The sequence below is a fragment of the Fusarium keratoplasticum genome, chromosome 6 (genome assembly GCF_025433545.1).
Source record: "Fusarium keratoplasticum isolate Fu6.1 chromosome 6, whole genome shotgun sequence".
Classification (NCBI taxonomy): Eukaryota; Fungi; Ascomycota; class Sordariomycetes; order Hypocreales; family Nectriaceae; genus Fusarium; species Fusarium keratoplasticum.
The window spans coordinates 1-26,071 of NC_070534.1; the positions used below are offsets into that span (position 1 = coordinate 1).

The following is a 26,071-nucleotide window of genomic DNA, read 5'->3' on the forward strand; positions in this document are numbered from 1 at the left end:
CCAAGGTCACCCAGCACAAGCCCAACGTCCTGGTAAGCTTGGTGAGGCAGACTCTCTTGCACATATCCAACTGACGGTAACTAGTTCTCTGCATCTATGTGGACAGAGGAAGAGGCCCGGAAGATCCATTCACTTGCAAAGTCTATAGTGCCGGACATCAAGTTACACGCCATTCCCACTGGCTTGCAGGTTGAGAAAGGACCCGATGCAATTGTCGAATATCTGGTTGAGAAGGTTCCCATGTTGCTAGATTCTTAAAGAAGGGGCGGTGCGTTTTTTTAAGGGAGCATATCATTTGGACGGATGGATACATGAGTAATTACACACGGCGGCGGGGGGAATACGAGTAAATGAATGTTTACCAGCATCGACTGTAATGAATGGATAAGGAGTGAATTTTCCGGAGTATGGAGTGTTTTGGGACTTGAAAACATGTTGCAGTTGCTTGCCTTTCACAAGTGTTGTTCGAAACACAGGGAACCCTGAGAAAATGTCCAGTGAGAAGACTAAATCTTACGGTCTTGATCGATTCGAAAACACACCTACTTGCAAAAGACTCATTGCAACTTGCTTAGAACCCTTTTGAGGACGCGGTTGGTTTGGTATCTATTATAGAACCCTATTCTAGTCTACTCTTCATTCTCAAAGACATTAAAGAGCGTTCCAATGTGTGGCAAAATCTCAACTGCAAACTCATCACCATGTCTCAGTGTCTCCTTAGGTGTCCGACCCCAGCCAACTCCAGCTGGGGTTCCGGTAATGATGACAGTACCAGCGGGGAGGGTAGTGCTCTGCGAGAGAAAGCTAACTAGCTTCGGAACGCTGAAGATAAGATCACTGCGAGTAGACAATATCAGACAAGTTTCCTTGCAGGCGGCGGTTGAATAGCTGTTGCTTACTTGATGCCACAATCTTGAAGAACCTTGCCGTTCTTTATTCCCCGAAGCCAAAGAGTTGATATGTCGGGAATCATAGACGTGGAAACAACGACGGGACCTGCGCCCAGTATTAGGCCGTTGTTTTCGTGCTGGCTTAGAGAGTGTATACGTACCTAGAGGGCATGTTCCATCGAAGCCCTTGGAGAATGACCATTGCGACTGGTTCAGCTGAGAGGTCCGGCTTGATATGTCGTTTGCAGCTGTGTAGCCCAGGATGTAGTCAAGAGCTTCGGCCTCACTGACGTTCTTGGCTGTCTTGCCAATGATGACTGCCAACTCCGACTCGTAATCGCCACAATCATCGAGCTGCGTGAGCTTAGGTAGGATTGTTGGAGCAGGCCAAGGGTCTCCGATGGCTGTAGCGGGCTTCCTGTTATTATTCCGTATGAGTTAATCTGTCATGCAGCAAGGAGCACGTGGTTGGTTGGATACTCACAGGAAGACTGTAGGGGTGGAGGGGATGTCCATTTGCACTTCAGCTGCGTGCTGTTTGTACTGCAACAAAGGTCAATACCGTATCTTGTGTGACTTGATGCTGCTGGGAAATTACATTCAACCCAATGCATCTGATGGTTCCAACTTCTTCCTGAGCCAAAGGTGATAGGATGCGGTCAATAATTTCGATCACGCCCGTTGCTTTCCCTGGCGACAGGATCGAGATGCCAGAGAAGATGTCCACCAAGACAGGTTCGCCCCTGCGTATCGCGACGCCAACGTCCAAGGCTTTCTGCAGCGGCTGGCCGATAAGAACCCGTGAAGGACTAGACTTAGGCACAAATCGCACAATACCTAACGGGTAGTGTTATCCGCCTGCTATCCAAGATGTAAGCGATATGAACTTACGAGAGAATTCTGGGAGGGAGGCCATTGTGGCAAATGGCGTTGAAATCTGACTGGGTAGGCAAGCTGAAGGGTTTCGCTTTTGCTTTCTTTCGTGACGGAATAGCCCCGGGGGGGGGAGATGGTTGGTAAGGCCATGGAGTGCTTGCGACTGGGTGGATGGACCACCACCAATCGGATTGCCCATATCGGAGAAACTGTCACAAGCATGCCGGGTGGTCGGAATGGAACCACGCGCCGAGAACCGAGGAAATATGCGTGACTGACCTGGTGATTCAGGTACGACTTCTGTGCTGGCCTAAGAAGCCTTCACATCGTACCCTTTAGATCACCTGTTTGAGCCTGGAAAGGAACAAGGCAAAGAGACTATAACCTTCAGTCCCCACAACCAGTCATCATCAAACATCATGATCGACGCGATGGGTAGTGACACAAAGACCCAGCAGTCTCATGGCAGTGCTTTTCGGGAGCATCTTCCCGACTTGAGCACCCCGAGATTCACCGCCATGCAGAAGCAAAATGCTCACGAGTATGCCCAGGTATTCAAGGCCAGTGGCCAGCCACCTTGGCTTCATGGCCTCTTCCTGCACTGGAGGAAGCTCTTCGAGGAGCCTTGTAAAGGCATCACCAACGATGGTAATTATCACTCCTCGTTGGTCAAGTTGTGGTCAAGCTGACACAGTACAGGCAAGGTCCGCGATGGTCTTTACCAACTCCAAGACGAAGGAGTTCCGATAGAGGCTATTACCTCAGCGGCAAATGCTGTGCTCGATGGGCTATCTGAGAGCCAGAGGAATGCGACTTGCTATCACATCGACTCCCCAGAATGGCGATCCTGGTCGAATCCAGAATTTCTTCTCAGCGATAAAGGCATCCGCCTTGACGAGATCACCGCCGAGCTGAGAGAGGATGTGCTCAAAGTGCTCAAAGCAACACTCTCATCTGAAGGGTATGACAAGGCAGTAGGCGCGATGAGAGTTAATCACTTTCTGGGAGAACTCATTGAGTCGCCAGCCATCATGAATGAGTATTCATACAACTTTGTTCTTTTCGGTCAGCCATCGGTAATCCGACCATGGGGCTTCTCCTTCTATGGCCATCACCTCTGTTTGAACGTTTTCCTCCACCAGACTCAAGTCACCATCTCTCCTTGGTTCACCGGAGCAGAGCCCAACCTCATCGATCAGGGACCCTACAAAGGGATCCGGATCTTGGACAAGGAAGAATCACTTGGTTTACGGCTGATGCAGGACCTGCCAAAGGACAAACAGGCCAGAGCACAGGTGTATAAGCTTATGAAAGACCCTGCCATGCCCCATGGTCGATGGAACCATGATGACCAACGACATCTATGCGGAGCGTACCGCGATAATCGAGTGGTTCCCTACGAGGGAATATTGGTGTCTGAGATGACAGACACACAACAAGACATGGTTCTAGCTATTGCGGATGAGTTCCTTCTTTATCTACCAGAGCGAGCCCGTCAGATCCGGCTAGATCAAGTCAAGAGCTTTTTCTATGAGACTTATTGGTGTTGGATCGGGGGATTTAGTGATGAGGATCCGTTCTACTATCGCATTCAGAGCCCAGTCATCATTATCGAGTTTGATCACCATTCCGGCGTCTTCTTGGCCAACTCGAAGCCAGCTAAATTTCATATCCATACACTGCTGCGAATGCCGAATGGGGGAGACTATGGGATGGCGCTGAGGCCTTTGATAAAGGGGCAAGAGCAGGGATTCATTTGGGAGGGATGAACACTTGGAAAATTGACCTCATGACCCTTGTGAGGGCCATTGCAGTTGAAGCCGGCAATCATTTAATCTTATTTAATTTTCAAGACTAGAAGAGCTCGTGAAGTAGAGGTGGATACATCAGCTGCTTATCGCCTATCGTGTATGTCGGTGTCCTCGGCTCTTTCACCCCAGGTCTTCAAATGTTTCTCTAGTGAACTGCTTGACCTTTACACTCTCTCGTCAGTCTCAAAGTTGAGAGAAAGTAATGACAAGACGAGATTCTGCATTTGAGTGCCTACGTACGGATTACCGAAAGTGAGAGGAATGTGTATGGCTTCGCAATTGATCATCAAGACGCGTAGACTTGTCCCCATGAATTCCTCGGTCATACTAACCCCCAGCCGGCGAAACTCCTACCTCCGATCTAGCTGTCTCGTTATTATTTAGAGGGCGCAACATCTAGAACAAGTAGCTCGCTCTCATAGTCTCCACCCGTCCAGATCCTCACCTCCCCGAAACTGTGGCTCGGCCCTTTGAACTGTGTCATGTTTTCTTGGTCGGTAAAGGTCGTCCCTTTGACTGCAAGGCGGAGCGTTTCGCCAGCTTCCCAAATGGTGCTACTAGGCCATAACTCAACGTTAACTTCAACAATGTCCTGGGGCCGCAGCCAGAGACGTCTCTGGTGAAGGTGAACTAGCCTCTCAGGGGTGCTCTTGGCCGTCTCAAGTTCCCAGTGAGAGGCGCGCAACCAACCAAAACTTGCGTCGGCTTCCAACTTCTGTGTAGAGTTGTAATATTTGACAGTCTGACCATCCTTGTCGATTTTTTGCAACGCGACAAACAAGTCCACGTCGGGGAAAGAGAGCCCCTGGATGAATAACTTGACTGACGAGTACCCGGTAATCTCGATACGCCGGTCAATTTTGAAATCGAACAAAGCGACGGAACTGGACTTGTGTGCTATGAAAGCGACGTATCTTGGAGGACTGTTGCTGGCACTTCCGTCGTTAAGGACGAGCTTGCCATCCGTCGTTAGTCGATACTTGATGAGTTGTGCTTTGGGAGGGAAATCGGATTCCAAGCGCCGCAAACTCTCTGTGGCCGACGTCCTGACAGCCAGCTCAACTCTAGGCCATTTTTCCACATCGTTCGCAACGTGTTGTAAGTAGCGGTCCCAAAATAGGCGTTGCTTGTTGATGTTTTCGTCCTTGTAAAATTCAGACCACTCTCGGCCGGCCTGCAGAGAAGTTTAGGTAAACTTCTTAGTTGTATGAGCAATGCAGACTCACGTGAATGATGAGGTACTTGTCTGGCGAAGACATTTGCTTCCAACCCTCGATTGTCCCACGAAGATGAAGGCCAAGCGATGACCATCCTGTCACCGCTAACACGGGGACATTAATCAGGTTCCAGTCAACCACTTTGGATTGCCAATACTCGTCAAACAATGGATGCTCGATGCTGGCTGCGCCATGATCTTCGGTCATGCCGAGGCCGTTCCCAGTCATGTTCATCCAGAAGTGCTGAAAGGGGACGTTGGGGATGCCGCCGGGCGCGTTGACCTCGCGGTAGATGTCCGAGATGCCTTCCCAGATCATGATGGCCTTCAAGTGAGGTGGCTTCAGCACGGCGGTCTGGTTTGCGGACATTGCGTAGTAGGATACGCCGCCGCCCCAGCCAATGTCGCCGGTAGACCCAGATCGACGTCCACTTGGTGATATCCACGATTAATCGTGCCACGCTAGCGACTTACCATTCTTGCTGCGATGCCCACTCAACAATGTCAGACCCATCCCTACCTTGCTCTGGCGAGATGTGGTTCGAGCCATCGCCTTCGGACCACCAGATGCCCCTTGGGTCGACCAACAAGAAGGAATAACCCCATTCTCCACACCAAGGAAGAGGGTCAGGCAGCTCCCAATGAGTATGCTGGCTCAGCTTCTCAATATCGACTCCCATGTTCTGAAACCTCTCTCTAGGAACGGCCCCGTGCTTTCCGAATGGCGCGAACAGCACCAGGGTGGGGGTCTTGGCTCTGAGGCTGGGATCGGGACGGTACACGTCGGCATAGAGCAAGACACCGTCCCGCATCGGGATGGCTACATCCTTCTGGAATAGGGTTTTTCTATCTTCGAGGAGAATGGTTTCATGCTTGAGGGGAGGAGCTGGCTGGAGAGGTGGTGAGACCTGTTTACCTGTTGGTTAGCATGAGAGAGAGATAATGCTAGGAAGCATTACAAACCTGGTTGGGTGGCACAGCCTTTCGGTAATAAGGAGAATAAGAGTAGGTATTGGCAGCCATAGTGAGCGAGATTACAGTGCAAGTCGTTGATAGGGGGTTATCATGTCGGCGGTGGTGGGTTTTATCACATTATTAACCTGTGACGGCCATGACGAGGAGAGAGGTCGACTTTGATAGCCAATCGGATCGTGAGCTACGGAAGCCAACCTCGACCCCATGGGGACTTGTTTCCCACGATTTCATATCGGACTACGGCTTGATCAGATTCTGGGGTACAGTCTGGGGAAAGATGGGTGACCCCTATCCCGGGGTTCTTGTCTGTATAAGATTAGTCTCCAGGTCGTCCCCGTTTTATTCTTCTCACATTACCATCATCGCCACCCACGAAGCACAACTACCAAGCATGAGCGACATCAAGGCTGATGACATTCAGCTTGAGCATGCCCCGAGCACGACTCACCCCTCGGGAGCAGCGGATCACGACGCTGGCGACTCTTCGAGCTTCCATGACTCCTATAGGATGTCCATCCGCACCTACATGGTCTTGATTACCATGGCTTTTGCTTGGGGTACTTGCACAATGGCGAACATTGGCCCTGCAACCACCTACAGCTACGCTGTCAAGGCCCTGGGCGGCGAGTCAATCTCGACTTGGATTCCAAATGCAAGCCTCTTCCCTATCATCGGACTCCAGACGATCTGGGCGAGTACAAGTCACGGAAGGAAACACTTGTATCTACTTTACTGAAGAATCCTTCTAGGGATCTCTCGCCGATCGCTTCGGTAAGAAGTGGTTCATCTTGTCGGGTGGTGTTGCAGACGTCATCGGCAACGTTGTCGCTGGCTTTGCCAAGTCCACAGAAGTCATCATCGCGGGCCAAGCTCTGAATGGTCTCGGCTCTTCTCTTTATGTGCGTCAGCTCATTGTCTCAGGCTAAACGGAGAATCTTGATGCTAATATTTTTACTCCAGTTGCTTGTCATCCACAGATCATTGAGGGCATACCATTTGATCTTCCATCTAGAGTTCAATAGCCGTGAGCACTTCTCTCAACAACTGCATCGTGACGATCTTCAGGCTCAGTTAACCCATCGAGGGCCGGGCTTCAACTATAATAAAGAACACATTTCTGCATCGTGACATGACCCAACGTACCGTCGACAAGACAGACATGTCATGACAGCCTTGCGTTTGCCCTGGTCACCTTGTTCCTGGTTAGACCACATCGTGGAAATTTCCCGAGCTCTGGAGATGACGCAATGTGATTGATCAAAGCTTTCCTAAGCTGGGAAGCAGGCTGTATGAGCAAGACGGATTGAAGATGCTGCTCCTCATATTTCGAGGTTCACCATTACTTTTCAGGCGAGAACGTTGGCCACGGTTTTGGACTAGCCGAGTCAACCCCCGCATTCTTCCCCAGTTCGTTGCCCCCGACCCCATACCCCATACTTAGCCCCCCCAGGACGTGGACACGTATACATACGGGTTTGGGCAAGATCATCGAGCCATACTGGGGTTTTGGCAAGGTCCAACCGTCCAACGGGCGAAGGGGGCACTACCGGACCATCTTCGGTGCATCTTTATCACGGACCATCTTCGGTGCAAGACTGAAAGGCCCGAGCCTGTCTCAGGGCTGGTGGAGTGGAGATGCGATATCGGCTAATCGCCCGATTAACTTGGCAATAGGAGGTGCTTGATTGGTAGGCACCTTGGGTTGAGAGGAGGCCGAGTCTAGTCTAGCCAAACCAAGCTGTGCGCAGCTTCACTCCCCAAAGTCATCAGTGTTGATCAAAGTGCCGATCCGCTCGCCCTCCACCCGTACATGATCGCCATCGTTGAGCGCTACTGGCAGCCTTCACATCGCTCCGATGCCTGGGCCTGTCCCCGTCATGACGACGGTGCCTCGTTCCCGCGTGGTGCCTTGTGAGAGGAAGGAAATCATGCTTGGGATATCGAAGATCATCTCGCTGCAGCCGTGAATGAGTAAGCACAACAGTTTGAACAGGGCCTGGTTTGAGCCCCAAGGGTAACCAGCCTGACGGCTGGAGGATTGGACGATTTGGCTGTTGGCTGTCGTTGTGATGCGGAGCTTGTGGGCATCGGGGATGACCGAGGGATGCGCGATTACACGACCGATTGGACAAGAGCCGTCGGATGTTCACGGTCAGTTTCATCATCAATCCTCAAGAATCAGGGTCTGTTCTGAATGACGGGCCCGCCCACCTTTCGAGAAACACCACCGGCCGTTCTTGAATTGCTGGGCACGAGCTCCAGCATCATCGTGTATCCCAAAACATAGTCTAGGGCTTTCTCCTTGGGGATGTCGCGACTCGTCTTAGATATTATCACCAATAATTCTGCCTCATAGTCGCTTGTTCCGTCCTGAGCAATCTTAGGTATATTGATCTTTACTGGATCAGGATCGTTAAATGCGGTTCGCGGCTTGATAAAGAGGACTAGCACGTTAGAAATCGACATGCTGGCTTCCCTCGCATGGTCGCGGTAGTTAAACCCTATGCAGCGGATAATGGGAACCTCGTCCATGGGGAGAGGAGATAGCAACTTGTGTGCTAGGTCAGCTCTGTCTCCAGATTATGACACCTACCATGACATGAACCTTACCCATTTCACCGTCCTCCGCTCGTCCGTGAGTACTCCGTCAAAGGCACACCCTCGGTCAAGATTGGCTGGAACCCATTCACTGCGATCCAAACTTGGACCAGCGTCGAGCCATTTTTGAGAATCGAGTTGTCCGATGTGAGTTTGACCATCTTCCTCGGCTAGGAAACGAATGAGATGAGTCCCATTCGGTGCCATGCTGTTGCTAGTTTTAAACATGAGAAGACACATCTGATTGATTGACAACGTAAGAGGTATTATCTTTATTGTGTGTCGCTGCCTCTCCATGTCGAGGGGTAATTTCGGTGCATCTCATGCACCAGCCAACATTAGTCCACCGCTTCAACAGTCAGATGCCGATGTGTCCAAGCAGGGATCCTCTTTCGCCGATGCGAGTCTGCGTTATAGCGCATGAGCGAAGTTAGTCCGACCTAACCCTCCCCACAAACTTTAGTTGCTCCCTAGCCCACGTCCACTAACCGCCGATCTTGCAGGTTACAAGATCGCAGGGCGTACCTGTGAAGCCTGGCATACATTGATCTAGTTATATTTCCGACCTCCGCAAAACAGAAGCCTCCAGCAACGGTCACTCTCTCCGCCAATATGGATCCCCAGAAGTCGCCCCCGGCAAAATCCCCAAGACAACCCTATGTCCGCCAAGCTTGGTACGTTGACAAAACAGCCACGGCCAAGCCTAATCTTGTTGCTAAGACACACAGCGTTGAATGCAAGAGGCGGAAGACCAGATGTGATGGTCACCTTCCTTGTTGGAGATGCAAGGCACAATCTGTTTGTTGCACGTACGCCCAGAAGCCGCGGTCTGGTACCCAATCAAGAATGTCTGCCCCCCTCACCGCGCGTCACCCTTGATGGTATAGCCTAACCAGAACATAGTGTAAAAAAACCTAGATCAAAACATCACCCTCCGGAAGAGGCGCTTCGAAAAGGGAAGCCCATATGCCCCGAGGCAGTATCCACGACAATAGCCGAGAATCCCAAGACCTATGCTACAACACCTGGCCTCTCCCCTTGCTCAACGGAGGACTTACAGTGCTTAGAGCTCATGGCTGGCTTGGCATCGCCACCCCCTGAGCTTTGCGGTCTTGCTCGAGTAGATCACAACCTTGATGTGGTCAGAGCGAATCTCAAGGCGGCGGGGATACCAGCAGATATCCTTGACGGTTCAAGCACCGGGTCTGATTTCTCATCGGACGCATCATCCGGACTGGCGCGATTTGACTCATGTCTGCTGCCTTTCACATCCGACCCTCTCTATGATATCACAAGGGAGCACGCCATCGACCTCATCGATCAATGGTGCTCCGGCCCGGGTTTGCTATATCCCATTGTGGATAGACAGAAGATGCTCGACAAAATCTACAGTGTCTTCACATTTCTAGAATACGCCCAAAAGGGTGGTATTCATAGGCCGAATTTGACACAGACGCTGTTCAACCACGAGACGAATAAGCTGAAGCTTATCCTTGCCATCAGCCGTACGCTTGAAGGAGGAAGCAGGAATCATGAAGCTCAGAGACTTTTTCAGAGCGCAACAGAAACGTTGGACGGATTAATTTGGACCTCCGCCGGCATCGAGAGCGTTGAGGTCCTTACCCTCCTTGTACGTGACTATACCCAAGCGAAGAGGCTCTCGTGCGATGCTGATAACAGAAAAGGCACTGTACCATTATTACCTCGACGAAGAAGTCTTCACGGGTCGAATTACTACACTAGCAGCAAGGTTATGCATGGAAATGGGACTGCATCGTCGAACGGTTCTGGAAGCGAAATTTCCAGATGTCGAGGAACGATTAACTGCACTCCGGACGTTTTGGTCAGTCTTCATGTTGGAAAGAAGGACGAGCCTTAGCCAAGGCATCCCCTTCATAATCCCAGACCCTTACGCGGACCCGTCACTTGTCTCGTTGCTGCGCCACATGAGTAACCAAGCAGCACTATCTGCGCAGCCACCTCTGCGAGATGGCTCAAGTCTAGCTCTGTTTGCTCAGCTAGAGTGGTCAAAGCTATCTGGGAAGGCATGGCACGTTCTGAACAACCCAGGCGAAACTAATTCCGAAATCCGACTGGACGATCTGGACTATATCGACTATCAAGTTGTTCGGTGGTACGAGAAAGTCCCCGAGGACTTGAGTATGAGCCCCGCCGGGCAGCGGCAGCACTACGAACAGCATGATCCAACATACGTCCGCGGTGATTTGTATTGCCAAAAAGCTCAACTCCGCAATCTGATCTACCGGCCCATGTTGAAATCTACAGCCCTAATCACCCGATACGGCGCGCATACCCACCGTGCTGTAGAAATTGCCAAAGAGACGGTCCAGATGTTGGCGGATCTGAACGACAAAAGTCCTCTAGTCCGGAAGGATCCGGTTTCTTTCAAGCACTCGTTGGTTGCTGCTGCAGGAAACCTTTTATTGGCCGTGACCAACGGTGGCTCTACGTTCTGGGAAAGTTCCAAGGTTGAAATCGCCCTTGCTCTAGGCCTGATGGAATGTTTGGAAATGAGATCGAGCTCCTTGATGCGCTTACGGCAACGGCTCCAGAGGCTACGGGAGACACACCCTGCACATCTTAATATTCCGAATTATGAAGGACCCCCCGTGGCATGCGACGATTATAGACCATCTTTCCTTGAGAACCTTTTTCATCTCCATCCTTGTGTATGATAGACCAGGAAAAAAAGCTAATGTAATGAACACCGAGTCCCAGCTTTGAAATAAGGTTCTCTAAAATCACCACCTGCACGGCTCTCAGCCACCGTGGCCCCCCCGATTTTGCGGCTGGGCCAGCTTTGCGCCAGAACGTCATTCGGTACTTGTCGCGACCATGCCTGCCGAGACAACTCCCATAGTAGCAGCTGCCCCAAAGAATAGACGTCACCAGGAATAGAGTTATAAATGTAATACAAGCAGTCGGTTCAGCTCTGGACTGTGCCTCGCTGCCACGTTCCCTTGGTCTGTAGAGAGACCGGCCAGAAGGAGCTGAAGTTTGGGTCACTCTCATGACAACCCATTGTCAACCAGCCACCGGCATCACCCCCTAGTCTGGCCCCAACTCTCATTTTGAGAGATGGTGCCGCGATGGTGCCACGTTTGCATCTCAAGAGGACGAGATGTCGCGCGCACTCGAACTTCAGACCCTTGTTGGTTCGAGTGACAACTTACATCTTTTCTAGGCACTGCTCTTTCGCGAGCATTATTGGCAGGGTACTACACCTATCCTAGTAAATCTTGAAAAATATATCGTCTTAACGGGTGGTTAAAGCAGCGGCGTTGAGCTGATTCGGGAATAGGCAATTAAACCCACAGATTCTCCCAATTCACACACATGAGAAGTCATAACATTTGCCATGTAGTAACGATACGGTTGCAATTTCACAAAAAAGAACCAATCCGCATAAATAACGTCTGCTCCAACGCAAATGAGCTTTGCTGCTGTAGCATACCCCAGATTCAAGTTGCATTCTGAGCCATCCATCAATCCACATCCTCGACCGCTAGGTGAGACGTGCTTGTGGGGCTATCACTCCTGTATCCTCACCATCGATGAATCCCGCAGCGCAAGTGCTCGCATCGAGCAGATGAGTCATAATTCACCGTCGGAAGCTGTAATATGGCATGAGGCGAAGGTTTCTGTGTTTAATGATTGGCCACGGAACTCCAGGCGTGCTCGAGGTCGGGTGATCGAATAGGTGGAGTTCGGAGGTGACGTCAGCCTCAAAGAGTACCCTTCCTCCCTCTAGGGTAAGCGAGAGCTAATTCGCACTACATAGGCCCTCTTCCTCTTCCACTTGTTCCTGAGATCCCTAAGGCCCTGATCAGGAACTGGGTTCTGACAGATCCCCGTTGCAAGAAGGGACAAGCCAGCGCATAAAATTAGCTTGGCCAGCGTCTCGTACCAAAACCCCGTTGTGTGAATCAGTGTGCATCAGTCTGTTATACCCTTTCACGGCTGTATCAGTTTGGGTCAGAATTTCAGGTATGATCTTCATCCCTTTGCCCTCACAGAGCAACTCCGCAACGTGCGGGAGATAGTGGCAAGAAGGAGACTTTTCATTATATGCAAATGTGCTCGTATGATAATTCGCCTCAATTCGCCAGCTGGGAGTGGTACTAGATTGAGGCAAACGCGTCTGGCTAGGCACTTATCCCGAAAGCCCAAATCTAGGTATCTCCCAGATTGCTGACCCTGATCAGGGCCTAAAGGGGAGCGGTATCCCAAACAGTAGCACCGCTATCATACTACACAGGGTCTAACCCACCAGGAAAAGCCCGATAAAATGCACCGTTTGATGCCTCGACCACTTGGTGGTAGTCCCAGGTCTCAGAAAGCTTCGACCCATCTGCTGCTCTCCAGAATGAGATCAGCTATCAACATAACTCAGTTACACTCAGTACCTTTGAGCACATTACCAGACGTGACTTACACCCCTGCCTCAGCGTACGCACCTCTGCCAAACATAAACCCAGCACGACCGGTTTATCCCTTAGGAAATATACGATCGCCACACGGTAAGATCGCCGCTAGATCAGTCTGTTTATTTCCCTTAAGAAGAATAAAGCTCATTAGAATAGGTCTAAGCTTCTTCATACAGCTTGGTTGGAAACACGCAATTAATATAGCTAGGATCGTAATATCCAGGTTTTTATTATAGCATATACCTATATCTATAATTTCTCACTCGTAGTAAACTTCATTAATTAAAGTGCCAATTCCCTCAATCTCTACGCGCATGTCATCGCCATTGTTGAGGACCACCTTTGGGTTGCGCATCGCTCCTATACCAGGACCAGTGCCGGTCATGATAACGGTGCCCTTTTCCAATGTGGTGCCTTGAGAGAGGAAAGCAATTGTGTGCGCGATATCAAAGATCATTTCTCTGTGGCAAGAAAGATCGGAGCATGTTAGCAGTCTGGAAACCCAAATAAATCATGGCAAATTATTGATGGCATCGCACCTAGTATTTGTATCTTGTACCACATTGCCGTTATGGGTGGCCTTGACCCCAAGCTTATGCGGGTTGCCAATGGCTGATGGCGACACCAGAGTTGGTCCAAGTGGGCAAGATCCGTCGAGGCCTTGAGGTTGTAAGTTAGCTCCCAATATTTTCCACTGCCCGGGGTTGGGCCAGAAGCCCTCTAGATCAAGTTTACGAACCTTTTGAGAAAGACCATTGGCTGTTCTTGAACTGTTGAGTGCGAGCACTCACGTCATTGCTGCAAGTATATCCTAGGACATAGTCCATGGCCTGTTCCAAGGGGATATCCCGGCCGGTCTTAGATAGGATTATGGATAGCTCCGCCTCATAATCGCTGGAACCATCCTGCGCAATTTTTGGCACGATGATCTTGGCGGGATACGGGCCGTTAAGCGCCGTGCGAGGCTTTATGAAGAGAACTGGCACATCCGGGATAGGCATATTGGCTTCTTTGGCATGGTCGCGGTAGTTGAGGCCCAGGCAGCGGATGATGGGCACATCCTCAATCCCGATAGGCGAGAGAAGCTATGAATAACCATTGTTAAATGCCAATAAAAGCAGTTGAGGATGTGGACAACATACCCGAGAAACGTGCATGGTCTTATCTGTCACCACACCATCATAAACTGATCCTTGGATCAATTTGGCAGTGATCTTCTCTCCTTTCAAAGTGGCAAGTCCGACATCTGGGAACTGTTGGGCGTCAACTTCCCCTAGATGGATCTGTCCGTCCTCCTCGCTGATAAACCTGATGAGATGTGTCCAGTTAGGAGCCATGATGCGTGATGGTTATTGATGGAAGATGGTTATTGATGTAGAGTGAGCTGCGTTCGAGGATTTTGAGGATCTGAACAAAAGGGTCTTAAATCTAATGTAGTAATAGTACGTACCCTAACTGGCGGCAAGTACGATTGCGATTTCGGAGCGCGCGGCAGCAAACGTTGGCACCAGGACCAACTTCGGCCTATCTTCAGGTGCCTCGGCCTATTTACGTAAAACATGACGCCCTTGAAGGCGATATTCTGGTGATCCGCCGAAAACGTCCTAGTGTTGTGTGGAGAAGTAGGGAGACTACCTTGAACTGCTGATCGATTCGCCCGTCTGCGGGGAGGTCTGAGTTGAATGGAGTGCATTCGTCCCCAGGACTAATCTGATTTGACCACCTATAGCTACCCACATCGCCAATTGCGGATGTCAGGAAGGCTAGGCATCAATTGACCACATTAACTGATGCGACGCGATTATCGAGACGACCATGGTCCCCGGTTCGGGCCAGCATCAGGGGAACAAAGAGCAGGTTTCGGGCAAAATCTGCAAGGGAGCAGGGAGATTATGGCAAGCAGAACAGGCAAAGATCAACCGGGGGCCTGCCAAGAAGAGATCTGGGGGTGGAGACGAAGTGGTAGTACAAGTCTGGGGTGCAGATGACTTGCCGCAACTGGATGCCGAAAACTTGCCTGAGGCTCGGACGGCCCAACTTCGTTGGAACTTATGGGGAAGAATACGCAACAACTTTACCCCCGCAATGGTGCGTGGCAGCGACTAGGAGTAAAGTTTACCCGCTTTCAAATCATATACCAGGCTCCACGAGAACCCCCACAGTCACTGCCGTGATTCTTTCACTCCGCGAGTACGTTCGTACAGACTGCAAATCTAGCCAAGTCGACAAAACAGGGCTCAAGACGTCCACTCTATGATGAGTAGCTTGCAAGATAATCCCCGGAAATCCGAACTCGCCTGCCATTCCTGTCGGAAGTAGGTCCCGAGTCCCGACTCACATCAATTTATCAAGTACATCCACTAACGCCTACGTCTGTTACCTAGGCGTAAAGTAAAGTGGTGTGTTATTGTCTTCGGCCCTTGTGCCTCAAGTATGGTCATTAAGCGGGTATTAACGTATAGCGTAGCGATCGTGCAGTGCCGAAATGTGCGGTTTGCGAGCAGACATCGCAAGCCTGCTGTTACCCGGTTGGACCTCGAAAGCCCGGTCCGAAGATAGGTATGGTCGCTTCGACCCAAGAGCTAGGACACCTTAAGATGAGATTCTAAGTCGAACAGGCTCTTCGCAACGTCAACGGAAGCGACGCCGCGAGAGTTGCGATATCAATGATGGTGACACGGAAGGTTCCATACAGTCATACTATGGGCAGAGCACACGCTCACCGGTGTCTGTCAGCTCGAACACTTACGTCCCCTCACCCCACGACGAGGTGGCATCAGCCATGGATACTTTGCAACAATTGTCCGGCTCGGCGCAGGTGGACAAATCAGACACTGACAAGCACGAACCGCGTTCAACCCTCCATGACCTATCTTTCATCCTGCATCCTTCACACGAATCATCGAGCCCAGGAAAGGAACGTGTATCCCAACCTCGAGCGTCTATGAGCGATCAGTATGGACTATCGTGTTTAGACAGAGCTACCACAGCCCTGGGGGTAACACGGAGCTGTCTCGATCAGATGTAAGCTTTGATTGCCCATGCTTGGTCGTAGGCTTCCTTCTCTAAACATCATAGGATCAAAGTGTATTTTGACAACATGGTTTCCATCAGTTTGTTCCATGAACCCACGTTTATGGACAAGATTAGCAACATGAAATCTGCCACGGAGGTACATGCGTTGCTCGCAGCCATGTTTGCATTTGCATCCCGATTTTATCGACCAAGCGATGCCTGTGGTGCCCACCGCATTGGACCGTCTAATGTCCCGGATACGCACGGAAACGCGGCCTATTTTCTCGACCTAGCCTCCAGTTATACAGAGGAGGCGCTCAAGGACTGTGGAGACGAGTCACCTCCGTTGTGTATTCTTCAAGCATTCGTCATCACGGCCCACTGTCAGCTGGCCCAGGGAGTCCTCGGTACCGCTTGGAGAACTTTGGGAACTTGCGTGAGGCTTGCATACGAGCTCAATCTGCATCTAATCGACATGAAATGTGCCGATAGGTCCCCTGGGATAGACGCGAAGACTTGGTGTGAGGATGAAGAGAAGCGTCGAGCCTGGTGGGCTATTTGGGAGATGGATGTGTTTGCAACGACAATTCGACGTACTCCAACTGCAATAGACTGGAGCCAGATCGAGACAATGCTTCCTGCCGAGGACGAATATTGGTTCCAGGGTCGAGTTGGGCCCAGTTGCTATCTGGAGATGGATCCCATCTCCCGCTGGCGGACTCTGCAGAATTCCAGGAACCAGTCTCCCAAAGCATGGTATATTGTCATCAATTCGTTCATGAAGGACGCGCAGAAGATATCTAGCCCCTATGGTATACCGAGCCAAAGCCAGGCACCCGACGGACAGTTAGCGGGGGCTACGCCACAGGCCCAGTCAGCCGTAATCGACCATGCCCGACAAAAGCTGGAGAGCCTGGGAAATATAGTGCAATGCTTTTCGCTGGCGTTACCAAGCCATCTCCGATACCGAAACCAGTACCTCGGTTTCGAGGCTCGGGTTCCTGGCCAGTCAGTTTCGGCTCGCCAACTGCACTGTTCTATCTACAATATCTACGTCATGACTCAGCTTGCTAAGCTCATGATCCATCGATACAATGTCTTTGGAAACGCTGCAAGCCACTCCGGGCGGAAAACACGACATGCCATGAGCGCTTTAGCTGAGAAAGAATGGGGCCGCTCAAATAACAGGTTGGATGACATAGCCATGCGGCAATATCTTGAAGCGGCAGACAATATCCTCACAATTGTGAATCGGAGTTGTGACGACCATATCCAACACATCAATCCCTTTCTTTCCTTCACCATCTGGCTAGCTTCAGCCGTGCAACTGGTTCGTCGAGGATTCTGCCACCCCGGAGCGAGCCAATCTCTTGTCAAATCAAAGTTCGAAGTCTTAAACTTGACATACAAGCAGTGCATCGAGTTCTGGGACATAAAGCCGGCTGTTCAACAGAATCTGGAAACCTTGGAGGCACAGTTGGAAGCTTGTCAGACCAGGAACAGTGGTGTTCAACCGGCCAGTGGCCCTGCTGCTTATGGGGTTGACAAGGTGGCACCCGGTCCACACCTTGACGAGGAAGACACGGCCATGTCCGCATCGCGGGATACGTTTAAGGAGCCGCGTGGTTTGGACTCTGAGAGTCGTAAGTGCATCATCTAATCTCGTTTGCATTGACGAGTGAATTAACCTTTATGTACCCAAAGGGATTTCTGATTCACGGTCACAAGGCACGAACGAGAATAGTGAGCCTCAAATGGGGAGCGCACCTACGAATCTTCCAATTCCGTCTAACATCGACAGTGCTACGGCACAACGAGAAGCTCTACCATTCCAGCCCTCCGACATATCGACCCTTGACAATATGTGTCTTTCAACGCACCATGAAGATACCCAATTTTCAACCGTAGATCACATGCAGACGCCCCCCTCTCTGCTGGTAGATCCATTGCTCCCTCTGAATGCAACTCAGGCTTCCGCCTATTCGTTCGATGGATTCAGCCCTGGAGGCACTGGGATGGATGCTGACTGGAGGCATTCTGCGATCTTGTATGACATACAGAACTTGCTCGCTGGGTATCCTGCATATGGAGTTCCCAGGTGAAATTGTTTGGTGACTCGTGGGGCCTTAATGCTGCCCGCTTTGTGTCTACCTTTACTGGCCTCTACCCGGCTAGTGCCTGCTCCGAGGATCCTTTCTTTCAAGCAGCCAAGTAGTCGCGAATATATGATTTATTTCCGGCGGTGATCTCAAGCAGGCCATTCTGTTTCCGTCTTCAGAAACGACTGGCAGTTACATTACCTGCTATTCGATCTTGATTCGGCGTGGACATTGAAGGTGAAGGTACATTCATATATCAATCCAGTAAATAAACACAGGCTCATTGAAGGTGCTAAGCCACCTATGACTCTGATGCATGTCCCAGAATGGACCTCATTACTGTCATCAGCTTGAGCTCGCAGGCTGCGGCGTCAGGCAAGACCCTTGGTGCTCTCCATGCGACAAAAAGATCTGGTCGTACCAATACAGCACCCGATTCCTCCACGCCGCTGAGGTTCTCCCAGTCAAAATACTCGTCCTCCCAGTCCTGTCTGAACCCGATTGAATAAACCTTGAGGGGGACCCGGAGTTTTTCAGCGACATGCTCAGCTGCTTGCTTCCAGGCACCGCCCCCAATGCCAGTGAGCAAGGCAAAGGCTCCGTGGCCAGCGATGTCGATTGTTGAAATGTTTTGTCCCGGAATCGCTGTGTTAAGCCAGGCATGTGGCAAGCGGCAGCCAGGGTATGAGCTTGGTTCGTGATAAAGAACCTCATTATCGGCCGCCCGTCCCGTGCGCGCAAAGGGATAAGGCTCATCCGCGACATAAATACCTTGGCTGTCATAATGCTGATTCATCTCGACACCCAGTCCATTGAACTCGTGGGTTGTGTGCCTGATTGCGTCGTGGAAAGCAAGACGCCGCCTCTGACCTTCCGGTGTCGCGTCTTCCAATTCCTGTAGGATTGCCTTACGCTCATGGAGTTCCTTTGGAAGCATTCCGAGGGCGTCCCATACGCGGTGGTGATCACGGAATGCTTGATTTGCCCTGGTGACGATGGAGTAACCCACAGGCTGCCTCTCAACCGAATAGCTTGATAGAAGGGATGGCGATGCCAGGCCCTTGTGGACATAGGCGACCTTCCAGGCGAGATTGAAGGCATCTTGTATACATGTATTCGAGCCTAGCCCATTCAAAGGTGGGTGGCGATGCACGGCGTCCCCGAGGCAGAATCTAGGTGTGAGAAGGCGATTAGAGGAAGTTCTTGCTGAGATAACGGTTGGGTGGTGGGCGGGGAGAAAACTTACACGTTGCCTTGAGAATATTTCTCGGCGACGATCTCATTGATATACCATTTAGATATATTCAAGATCTCTGCAGGCGTGTCATCGCCGATGAACTCTTGGACTCGCCTCAAATACTCGTCCTTGGATGGTTGAGCCTCTCTCTTATAGTCGTAGCCGGGGCTTGGAAACAATATGAACATCCATTCATTCCATGGCTTCACCATGCGCACAATGCCCATCCAAGCGAACTCAGGATGTTCGCGATCTGGTTGCATAACCCAGTGGAGATTACCCTGGCGGTTCTTGACGAGATGGGACAGGTCGGCCTTTACCAACACGTTTATCGCAAGACCTTGGCCGGGCTTGACGGACAAGGGCAAGTCAAGCTGCTTCACAACCTGGCTTCGGGCGCCATCGGCCCCAAATAGGTAGCGGGTGGAGATCTGGTATTGCTTGTTTGAAAGCTTGTCGTGGACTGTTGCCGTGATTCGGCCCGTCTTGGGGTTCTCCACAAACGAATGGAGCGTCGTGTCAAAACGCGTCGTGAAGCCCTTCAATGTCGCATGATGCACCAACACTGGCTCCAAAATAGTCTGTGGCAGGTCGAACGGCGAGCATGGGCTAGCCCTGTCGTAGTCGCCCTATAGTGGGATGAAATTAGCGACTGCTCATGGAAAGCCTTGCCCAGTGTAGGGCAACGGGGCAAGAGAGGAGGGCAATCAATGATACCTTTCTTTTCGGATCGTTGCCCCATGAGTAAAGTCGAGCATACTCCACCCCTGCCATGCTGTGACACCATCTCGTGTGCTGCATATGAGCATCACCCTTGGAGGCCACGTTTTCTAGCTCCTCATAGAGCCCGACATCTCGCAGGCATTCTATGAAGAATGGTCAACACTGAAGCCAAGAAATAAAATACCTAAAATCACTAACCCAGAGCTGCCATGTTGGTAATGTGCGCACGAGGAGTGTCTGCTGTTCCAGGAGCGGCGCTTATCATGATTCCTTTCAGTCCTTCAAGTCGTTAGCCAACAGCGCGTGGACTACATGGACTTGGGGGCCAACCATAAGAGCCGAGAAAACAAGCCAAGGCTGCTCCAGCAGGTCCTGCACCGACAATGAGGAATTCTGTGTCGATCACATCGTCCTTGGCTTCGTGAGGATGGCTTTGCTGGGCGGTTACCGGCGGGCCATTTGTCAATGGACCTTGAGACTGACCGAACCCGTTCAGGACGATCTGGTCAGGACTGGGCGTCAGAACAGAAGGCATCGTGCGTAGAGCTTGCAATCGGAAGACTGTGTGCCTCCTTGATCTATAGATTAACTTGCTGCTTTTCCTGTTCAACGCATGAACCCAGCGGTCTTTTAAAACCTTTGGGGTAGAAGGAAATGCGCAACCATTCAAATGCCGAGGTCCCCCGACAGCCCGGAATGGTTCCATAGATTGCCTTAGACTCCAGTAGTCAGTCCCCCAGTTCCCCAGATCCCTACTTCCGCGCCTGCCACTCGGCATGTCTAAGACATTCGAGTTGGTCCGAAGATGGCACGAAGTCTGGGCGAAGTTCTTTGGGCTCGTCGGGTGGATTTCGCACTTGCGGGGTAGTGGGGCGCTGCTTCGCGGGTCACGGAAAAAAAAAGTGCTTCAGCTACTTAAAACTGCAAATACAAAGAGTCGACCGTTCGGCATGACATCTAATCTTGTGCAAATTAAACCAGACCAGACCAAACCAGACCAGACCTGACCTTAGGTCTCTTTGCCAATTTTCTTCTCATCTTCTCTTTGAATATATACAATGGCTCTTCGCGGTGCCGGTGATTCTGCACTTCGTCCCATTCGACTGGTGCGAATTGCACATGTGTACTACACTCACAAGGATATCGAGAAGGCACGAGAATTCCTCCAAGACTTCGGCTTCCAAGAGGCGCGGCGGGTTGGCAAGTCGACGTACTATAGCGGAACAGGGCCCGATCCTTTTGTGTACTGCGCAAGGGAAGGCGATGAGGATGAGTTTGGCGGAGCTGCCTTTGTCGTTGAATCCATCGAGGAACTCGAATACGCGTCCAAGACACTGCCAGATGCCACAGAGGTATACAAACTTGACGAAGCCCCTGGCGGTGGCTACTGCGTGACATTCAAGGACCCAGTGGATGGCTTCCCATTCCATCTAGTCTGTGGTCAGGATGCAAACACCGCCAGCGCTCTTCCGCAACTTAGGTACAATTTCGTACGTCTTATCACTCTCCTCCGCGGCTGCCACTTGCCGCTGACTCGGCTATTCAGCCCATGGAGAAGCACAGGCCAGGGAATGCTACGCAGAGGTTCAAAAATGGTGAGTGATATTTCCACAAGCATCTATGACAAAGGCGATGACGTTACTAATGTTGATCGGGTACCTCGCAGCGCCAGCGCCGGTTCACAAATTGGGGCACTTTGGAATGTGCGTGACCGACTTTGCGAAGGCCTTTGACTTTTACACGACGAGATTCAACTTTGTCCCCAGCGATGTAAGACCTTGCAGAGTACCAAGAGGGCTCTTGGGTCCAGCAATGCTAATTTTACCCCTCCTAGCTCGTTCATGATCCCAGTGGGAAAGACATCACCACGTTTCTTCACCTCGACCGCGGTGCAGAGCTCGTTGACCACCACTGTTTCTTCTTTTTTGAGGGTCCCAAGTCTCACGTCCACCATTCATCCTACGAAACTCATGACTTTGACACTCAACTTCTGGGCCATCATTGGCTGCGCGAGAAGGGATATGAGAACTGCTGGGGGGTCGGTCGGCATGTAATGGGTAGCCAGATCTTTGACTACTGGTATTTCTGGTCCTTTGCTATCGAGTCACACTTTTTGCTGATATGCTGTTAGGTTTGATACATCCCGATTTATCATGGAGCATTATATTGACGGGGATTTGGTCAACAACGAGCATACAACGCATCGAAGCCTCGCTTCCAAGGATAGTCTCCATGTTTGGGGTATGCCGCATTGCCACAAAGTCTTTTAAGGAGATGAGCTAACAGTTCCTGTGAACAGGACCCGATTTGCCTCCAGACTTCCTAGAATAGTCGCACGGCGGGAAACAGCCTGTTCGCTACTGGGCGTCCCGAAACTTGTTGCTGATGAGACTGATCTGTCGTGCTCCTTTTTGACTAAAGGAGCTGCTCCTCTACGGTGTAAATTAGAAATGGTAGTATTTGTCAATACAAGGATTACAGGAATTTATGGAATGCTTCATCCCTCAACGAAGGCTGGTGTTCTGACTTCTGAGAGGCGGGAGATGAAAAATTACGCGGAGGAGGGAATGTCGCTGTCTTGCATCTTGAAGGACGATTCCAAATCTCACACGCGGTCGCACGTTAAATAGCTGAGACTGAGTTGCTCTAGAAACCTGAATCCCCGTATGAGAGAAGGGGGAGTGACCATAGTAAACGACAAGCATACAAAAGGAAAACCGGGTTAAATGAAGTGAATCTCCTTGTTTTCAGAGGGGCTAGGGTCCCGACCTCTGTTCTTTCGCACTTCTTCGGGTTATGCATAACGGAGGAGGCTGGGGTATCCGTTGTAGGACCGAGTTTCCAGTCAAGAGAATGTCGGAAAGCTTGAGCATGAGGGCAAACTCGACAGGTAGAAGCCAACTGCCTCCGAAACTGATATCCTTGACCGCTGCCCAGTTCCGCCAATGACGGCACGTGTTCCAGTTTGGGCTGCGAGCTGGGCCCGCCAAACCCAACTGAGCGCGAAATCAGCTACGTAGCTCTGTCACATGGTGTATTAGCAGACCGAGTTCACAACTAAACCCTCAATGACGCCGTGCCAGTGACATCATTTCCTCTGTGGCGCACGGATGAAAGGAACCTGGGGAGATTTGCGGGGTTGGTTCGTCGCACGATTCGACCCCATGTTGGTGCGAGATTGACACGAAATTGGTCCGTGATAATACGGAGTAGGTAGTCGTCGCAAGTGGTGAGCAACCCCCGAAACCCGACCCCGCAAACCTGGGGTGCAATCCGGGGAAGGCCACTCGTGTATCTGCTATAATAAGCGGCCTCCCACACCAGTCAAAGGGTATCAATCTTTGGGCAATCATCATACCTCCACAATCCATCAGTTGAATCTGTCACTATGCTCGCTGTCATTGTTCTCCCGCTCGCGCTTTGCGGGCTGTTGTACATGGTCATGACCATGGGGAGAAGGGCTAAGCATCTTCCACCTGGTGGGTATAGAGATACCATTCCTTCGGTTGCGTGTTCTAATCGTGCTTGCTGCAGGCCCTCCAACATTGCCAATACTTGGTAACCTTCATCAAATCCCCCAGAAGGGCTCGTACTTGACGTATGCAAGACCCAATTTGCCACAGCTTAAAGCCCCAGACCAGGTCTGACACGGGAACGCAGATTCACCAAATGGGCCAAGCAATATGGCGGTCTCTACTCGCTGAAGTTAGGCACCGGAACAGCCGTCGTTGTCACGGATCGACGTATCGTCAAAGAACTCATAGACAAGAAGAGCAGCAAATACAGCAACCGACCCCCCTCATACGTTTCCCACGACCTGATAACATCGGGCGACCACCTATTGGTCATGCAGTATGGCCAACAGTGGCGGACCTTTCGGAAGCTGGTCCATCAGTATTTCATGGAATCCATGGTGGAGAAACGTCACGTTGAGGTCCAGAACGCCGAAGCGACACAGATGCTGCGTGACATGTGTGTGCGTCCAGACCAGCACATGCGACATCCGAAGAGATACAGTAATAGCATCATCATGAGCTTAGGTTAGTCTGCCATGGACTCAAGTCAAGCCACATGGCCTGCTCTTCTAGTCATGCTCATTTGGATGATAGTCTTCGGTTTTCGGACGCCATCTGTGGACACCCCCCACATGACTCAACTATACGACTTAATGGTGAGAGGACACCTTTTTGACACTAGCATGTTGCTAAGGTACCTCGGTATTGCAGGAGAACTGGTCTAAGGTGATGGAGCCTGGCAACACTCCCCCGGTTGATATTTACCCATTCCTGCACTGGGTCCCTCAGAGCTTATTTGGCAACTGGGTATCCAGATCAAATGATGTGGGCGCCGAAATGAACAAATTGTACGGGTCTGCTCTCGACCGCGTTCGAGAGCGTAGACGATCCAAGGGAAGCAAAGATTCCTTGATGGACTCTCTACTTGAGCAGGAAGACAAGCTAGGTCTTACCAACCATCAGCTCTACTTCCTTGGCGGTGTTTTGATGGAAGGTGGATCGGATACCTCGAGTTCCATCATCCTTGCGTTTATTCAAGCTATGACTAAATGGGGTCATGTGCTTGTCAAAGCCCAAGGGGAGATTGATAGCGTTGTAGGCGAAGACCGGACCCCAGTGTGGGCAGACTACACCAAGTTGCCGTACGTGGCGACGATTGTCAAAGAGGCTCAGAGGTGGAGGCCAGCCGTGCCGCTTGCATTCCCACACGCTGCTGCTGAAGGTAAGTCATCCATCGCCGTTCTTCATGCTATTATCGGTGGACTCGAAGCTGACCAGATTGAAAGATGATTGGATTGACGGCCAGTTTATCCCCAAGGGAACTGTTGTCATCCTGAACGCCTGGGGAATGCATCATGACCAGAAGCGATTCCCAGACCCCGACACCTTTGACCCTGACCACTACAAAGGCCAGACCACCCTTGCCCCAGAGCTCGCAGCTTCGGCAGACTATGGAAGTCGCGACCATTATGGTTATGGCTCGGGTCGGAGGATTTGTCCTGGCATTCACTTGGCCGAGCGAAACTTGTTTTTGGCTATTGCCAAGATAATCTGGGCGTTCTCTATTAAGCCAGCAGTAGATGAGCAGGGCAAGGAGGTCGAGCTTGACATCAACCCTCAGACTGGGTACGGGGAAGGCTTTCTCCTCTGTGTAAAGGACTTCCCTTGCAAGATCACGCCAAGATCTGAAGCTCGACGGGAGACGATTATGAGGGAATTCAACGAAGCCCAAAAGGTTTTCTCGAAATTTGATGCCTAGAGAGTTTTATAAGATAGATTAATTATCATTTACAATCAGAGCCGATTCCTACTATAAAGCATTCCTCACGTTTTGTTCTTATTATAGGATATTTTATGATCTACTAGTTAGCACTTTAGGGAGGATTAACTTGCTATTACTCTTTTTTTAACTAGGAGAAAAGACTTAATATATCTCTTAGAGAGCGGTAAATTCTTTTAGAGGCTTTTCTAATATATAATACTCTAGGTATTATTTTCTAGTAATTTAATTAAAACTAGTTATATATATTATATTTTATTATTAGTACTTTAGAGTTATATTACTTAGACTTAAGCTAGGTTATTAAGTAGTTTAAAAATTTTTAATACTAGGGTTAGGATAAGTTAATTATAATTAGGGTTATAAAAAAAAAACTTTATAATTAAAAAACTTTATAATTATAATTAACGTACATGATAAGCGAGTGCACCGGACAAGTGAGTGCACCAAAAATCTTAACCTTTAAAATAGGAATCACCAGAAAAACACAACAAGTCACCTAATTAATTAAAATTAATCGCTGCACTCTTCTTCAGATATTTCCATAACTATCTGACATGTTCTTACATTATGTCCTGTCTTTCCGCATCCTCCACAGCGCCTTTCCCTCGGTCTCGCTGACCCTCCTTGACCACCACCTCTCGACGATTCGCCCTCTACCTGCCCATCTACACTAATCTGATCAATTGCTCTCCTTGCTTCCCCTACTGTCATCACTCCTCCTTTTTGTAATCGGGTCCTTTTTGCCCTCCGGCGTCGACTTAGTAGGTCATTTGCCTGTCGAAGGTCGCGGTTCTCTGCCCTCAATAAGGCATTCTCATGCATCATTGCCTTTGTTCCCTTAGAAAGAGACTTTAATGCCTCCAGAATTGACTCTGGAGAGCTACT

General features: G+C 50.5%; 9 protein-coding genes and 1 pseudogene across 10 annotated transcripts, besides 1 other annotated feature; 5 read left to right on the forward strand and 5 right to left on the reverse strand.

Moving 5' to 3' along the window:
• The first annotated feature begins 2 nt into the window (after nucleotides 1-2).
• On the forward strand, nucleotides 3-258 carry NCS57_00797500 (annotated as a pseudogene). The gene is made up of 2 exons: nucleotides 3-32; nucleotides 85-258.
• Nucleotides 3-258: a sequence feature.
• Nucleotides 259-629: 371 nt separating this feature from the next.
• On the reverse strand, nucleotides 630-1,806 carry NCS57_00797600 (uncharacterized protein; the record flags this gene model as incomplete). The annotated part of the gene is made up of 6 exons (XM_053057809.1): nucleotides 630-837; nucleotides 900-996; nucleotides 1,052-1,308; nucleotides 1,375-1,433; nucleotides 1,489-1,727; nucleotides 1,782-1,806. The coding sequence occupies 6 exons, from the start codon at nucleotides 1,804-1,806 to the stop codon at nucleotides 630-632; spliced, it is 885 nt and encodes a 294-aa protein (XP_052911640.1).
• A 391-nt stretch (nucleotides 1,807-2,197) lies between these two features.
• On the forward strand, nucleotides 2,198-3,535 carry NCS57_00797700 (uncharacterized protein; the record flags this gene model as incomplete). Its single annotated transcript, XM_053057810.1, has 2 exons — nucleotides 2,198-2,414; nucleotides 2,466-3,535. 2 exons carry the CDS (start codon nucleotides 2,198-2,200, stop codon nucleotides 3,533-3,535), a joined length of 1,287 nt encoding a protein of 428 aa, XP_052911641.1.
• Nucleotides 3,536-3,953: 418 nt separating this feature from the next.
• NCS57_00797800 (PepX-C domain-containing protein) lies at nucleotides 3,954-5,816 on the reverse strand (the record flags this gene model as incomplete). The annotated part of the gene is made up of 4 exons (XM_053057811.1): nucleotides 3,954-4,751; nucleotides 4,804-5,224; nucleotides 5,268-5,701; nucleotides 5,757-5,816. The coding sequence occupies 4 exons, from the start codon at nucleotides 5,814-5,816 to the stop codon at nucleotides 3,954-3,956; spliced, it is 1,713 nt and encodes a 570-aa protein (XP_052911642.1).
• A 2,130-nt stretch (nucleotides 5,817-7,946) lies between these two features.
• Nucleotides 7,947-8,573, reverse strand: NCS57_00797900 (FAA-hydrolase domain-containing protein; the record flags this gene model as incomplete). Its single annotated transcript, XM_053057812.1, has 2 exons — nucleotides 7,947-8,318; nucleotides 8,379-8,573. 2 exons carry the CDS (start codon nucleotides 8,571-8,573, stop codon nucleotides 7,947-7,949), a joined length of 567 nt encoding a protein of 188 aa, XP_052911643.1.
• A 451-nt stretch (nucleotides 8,574-9,024) lies between these two features.
• NCS57_00798000 (uncharacterized protein) lies at nucleotides 9,025-11,062 on the forward strand (the record flags this gene model as incomplete). Its single annotated transcript, XM_053057813.1, has 4 exons — nucleotides 9,025-9,040; nucleotides 9,095-9,175; nucleotides 9,434-9,996; nucleotides 10,052-11,062. 4 exons carry the CDS (start codon nucleotides 9,025-9,027, stop codon nucleotides 11,060-11,062), a joined length of 1,671 nt encoding a protein of 556 aa, XP_052911644.1.
• A 2,011-nt stretch (nucleotides 11,063-13,073) lies between these two features.
• On the reverse strand, nucleotides 13,074-14,151 carry NCS57_00798100 (Fumarylacetoacetate hydrolase; the record flags this gene model as incomplete). Its single annotated transcript, XM_053057814.1, has 4 exons — nucleotides 13,074-13,275; nucleotides 13,354-13,474; nucleotides 13,554-13,899; nucleotides 13,957-14,151. 4 exons carry the CDS (start codon nucleotides 14,149-14,151, stop codon nucleotides 13,074-13,076), a joined length of 864 nt encoding a protein of 287 aa, XP_052911645.1.
• A 4,078-nt stretch (nucleotides 14,152-18,229) lies between these two features.
• NCS57_00798200 (2,4-dichlorophenol 6-monooxygenase) lies at nucleotides 18,230-20,423 on the reverse strand (the record flags this gene model as incomplete). Its single annotated transcript, XM_053057815.1, has 5 exons — nucleotides 18,230-19,100; nucleotides 19,175-19,794; nucleotides 19,883-20,031; nucleotides 20,087-20,167; nucleotides 20,219-20,423. The coding sequence occupies 5 exons, from the start codon at nucleotides 20,421-20,423 to the stop codon at nucleotides 18,230-18,232; spliced, it is 1,926 nt and encodes a 641-aa protein (XP_052911646.1).
• Nucleotides 20,424-20,946: 523 nt separating this feature from the next.
• Nucleotides 20,947-22,158, forward strand: NCS57_00798300 (Metapyrocatechase 2; the record flags this gene model as incomplete). The annotated part of the gene is made up of 4 exons (XM_053057816.1): nucleotides 20,947-21,378; nucleotides 21,518-21,658; nucleotides 21,723-21,967; nucleotides 22,020-22,158. 4 exons carry the CDS (start codon nucleotides 20,947-20,949, stop codon nucleotides 22,156-22,158), a joined length of 957 nt encoding a protein of 318 aa, XP_052911647.1.
• Nucleotides 22,159-23,276: 1,118 nt separating this feature from the next.
• Nucleotides 23,277-25,162, forward strand: NCS57_00798400 (Fumitremorgin C synthase; the record flags this gene model as incomplete). Its single annotated transcript, XM_053057817.1, has 6 exons — nucleotides 23,277-23,367; nucleotides 23,423-23,486; nucleotides 23,549-23,928; nucleotides 23,998-24,059; nucleotides 24,115-24,625; nucleotides 24,690-25,162. 6 exons carry the CDS (start codon nucleotides 23,277-23,279, stop codon nucleotides 25,160-25,162), a joined length of 1,581 nt encoding a protein of 526 aa, XP_052911648.1.
• Between the last annotated feature and the right edge of the window lie 909 nt (nucleotides 25,163-26,071).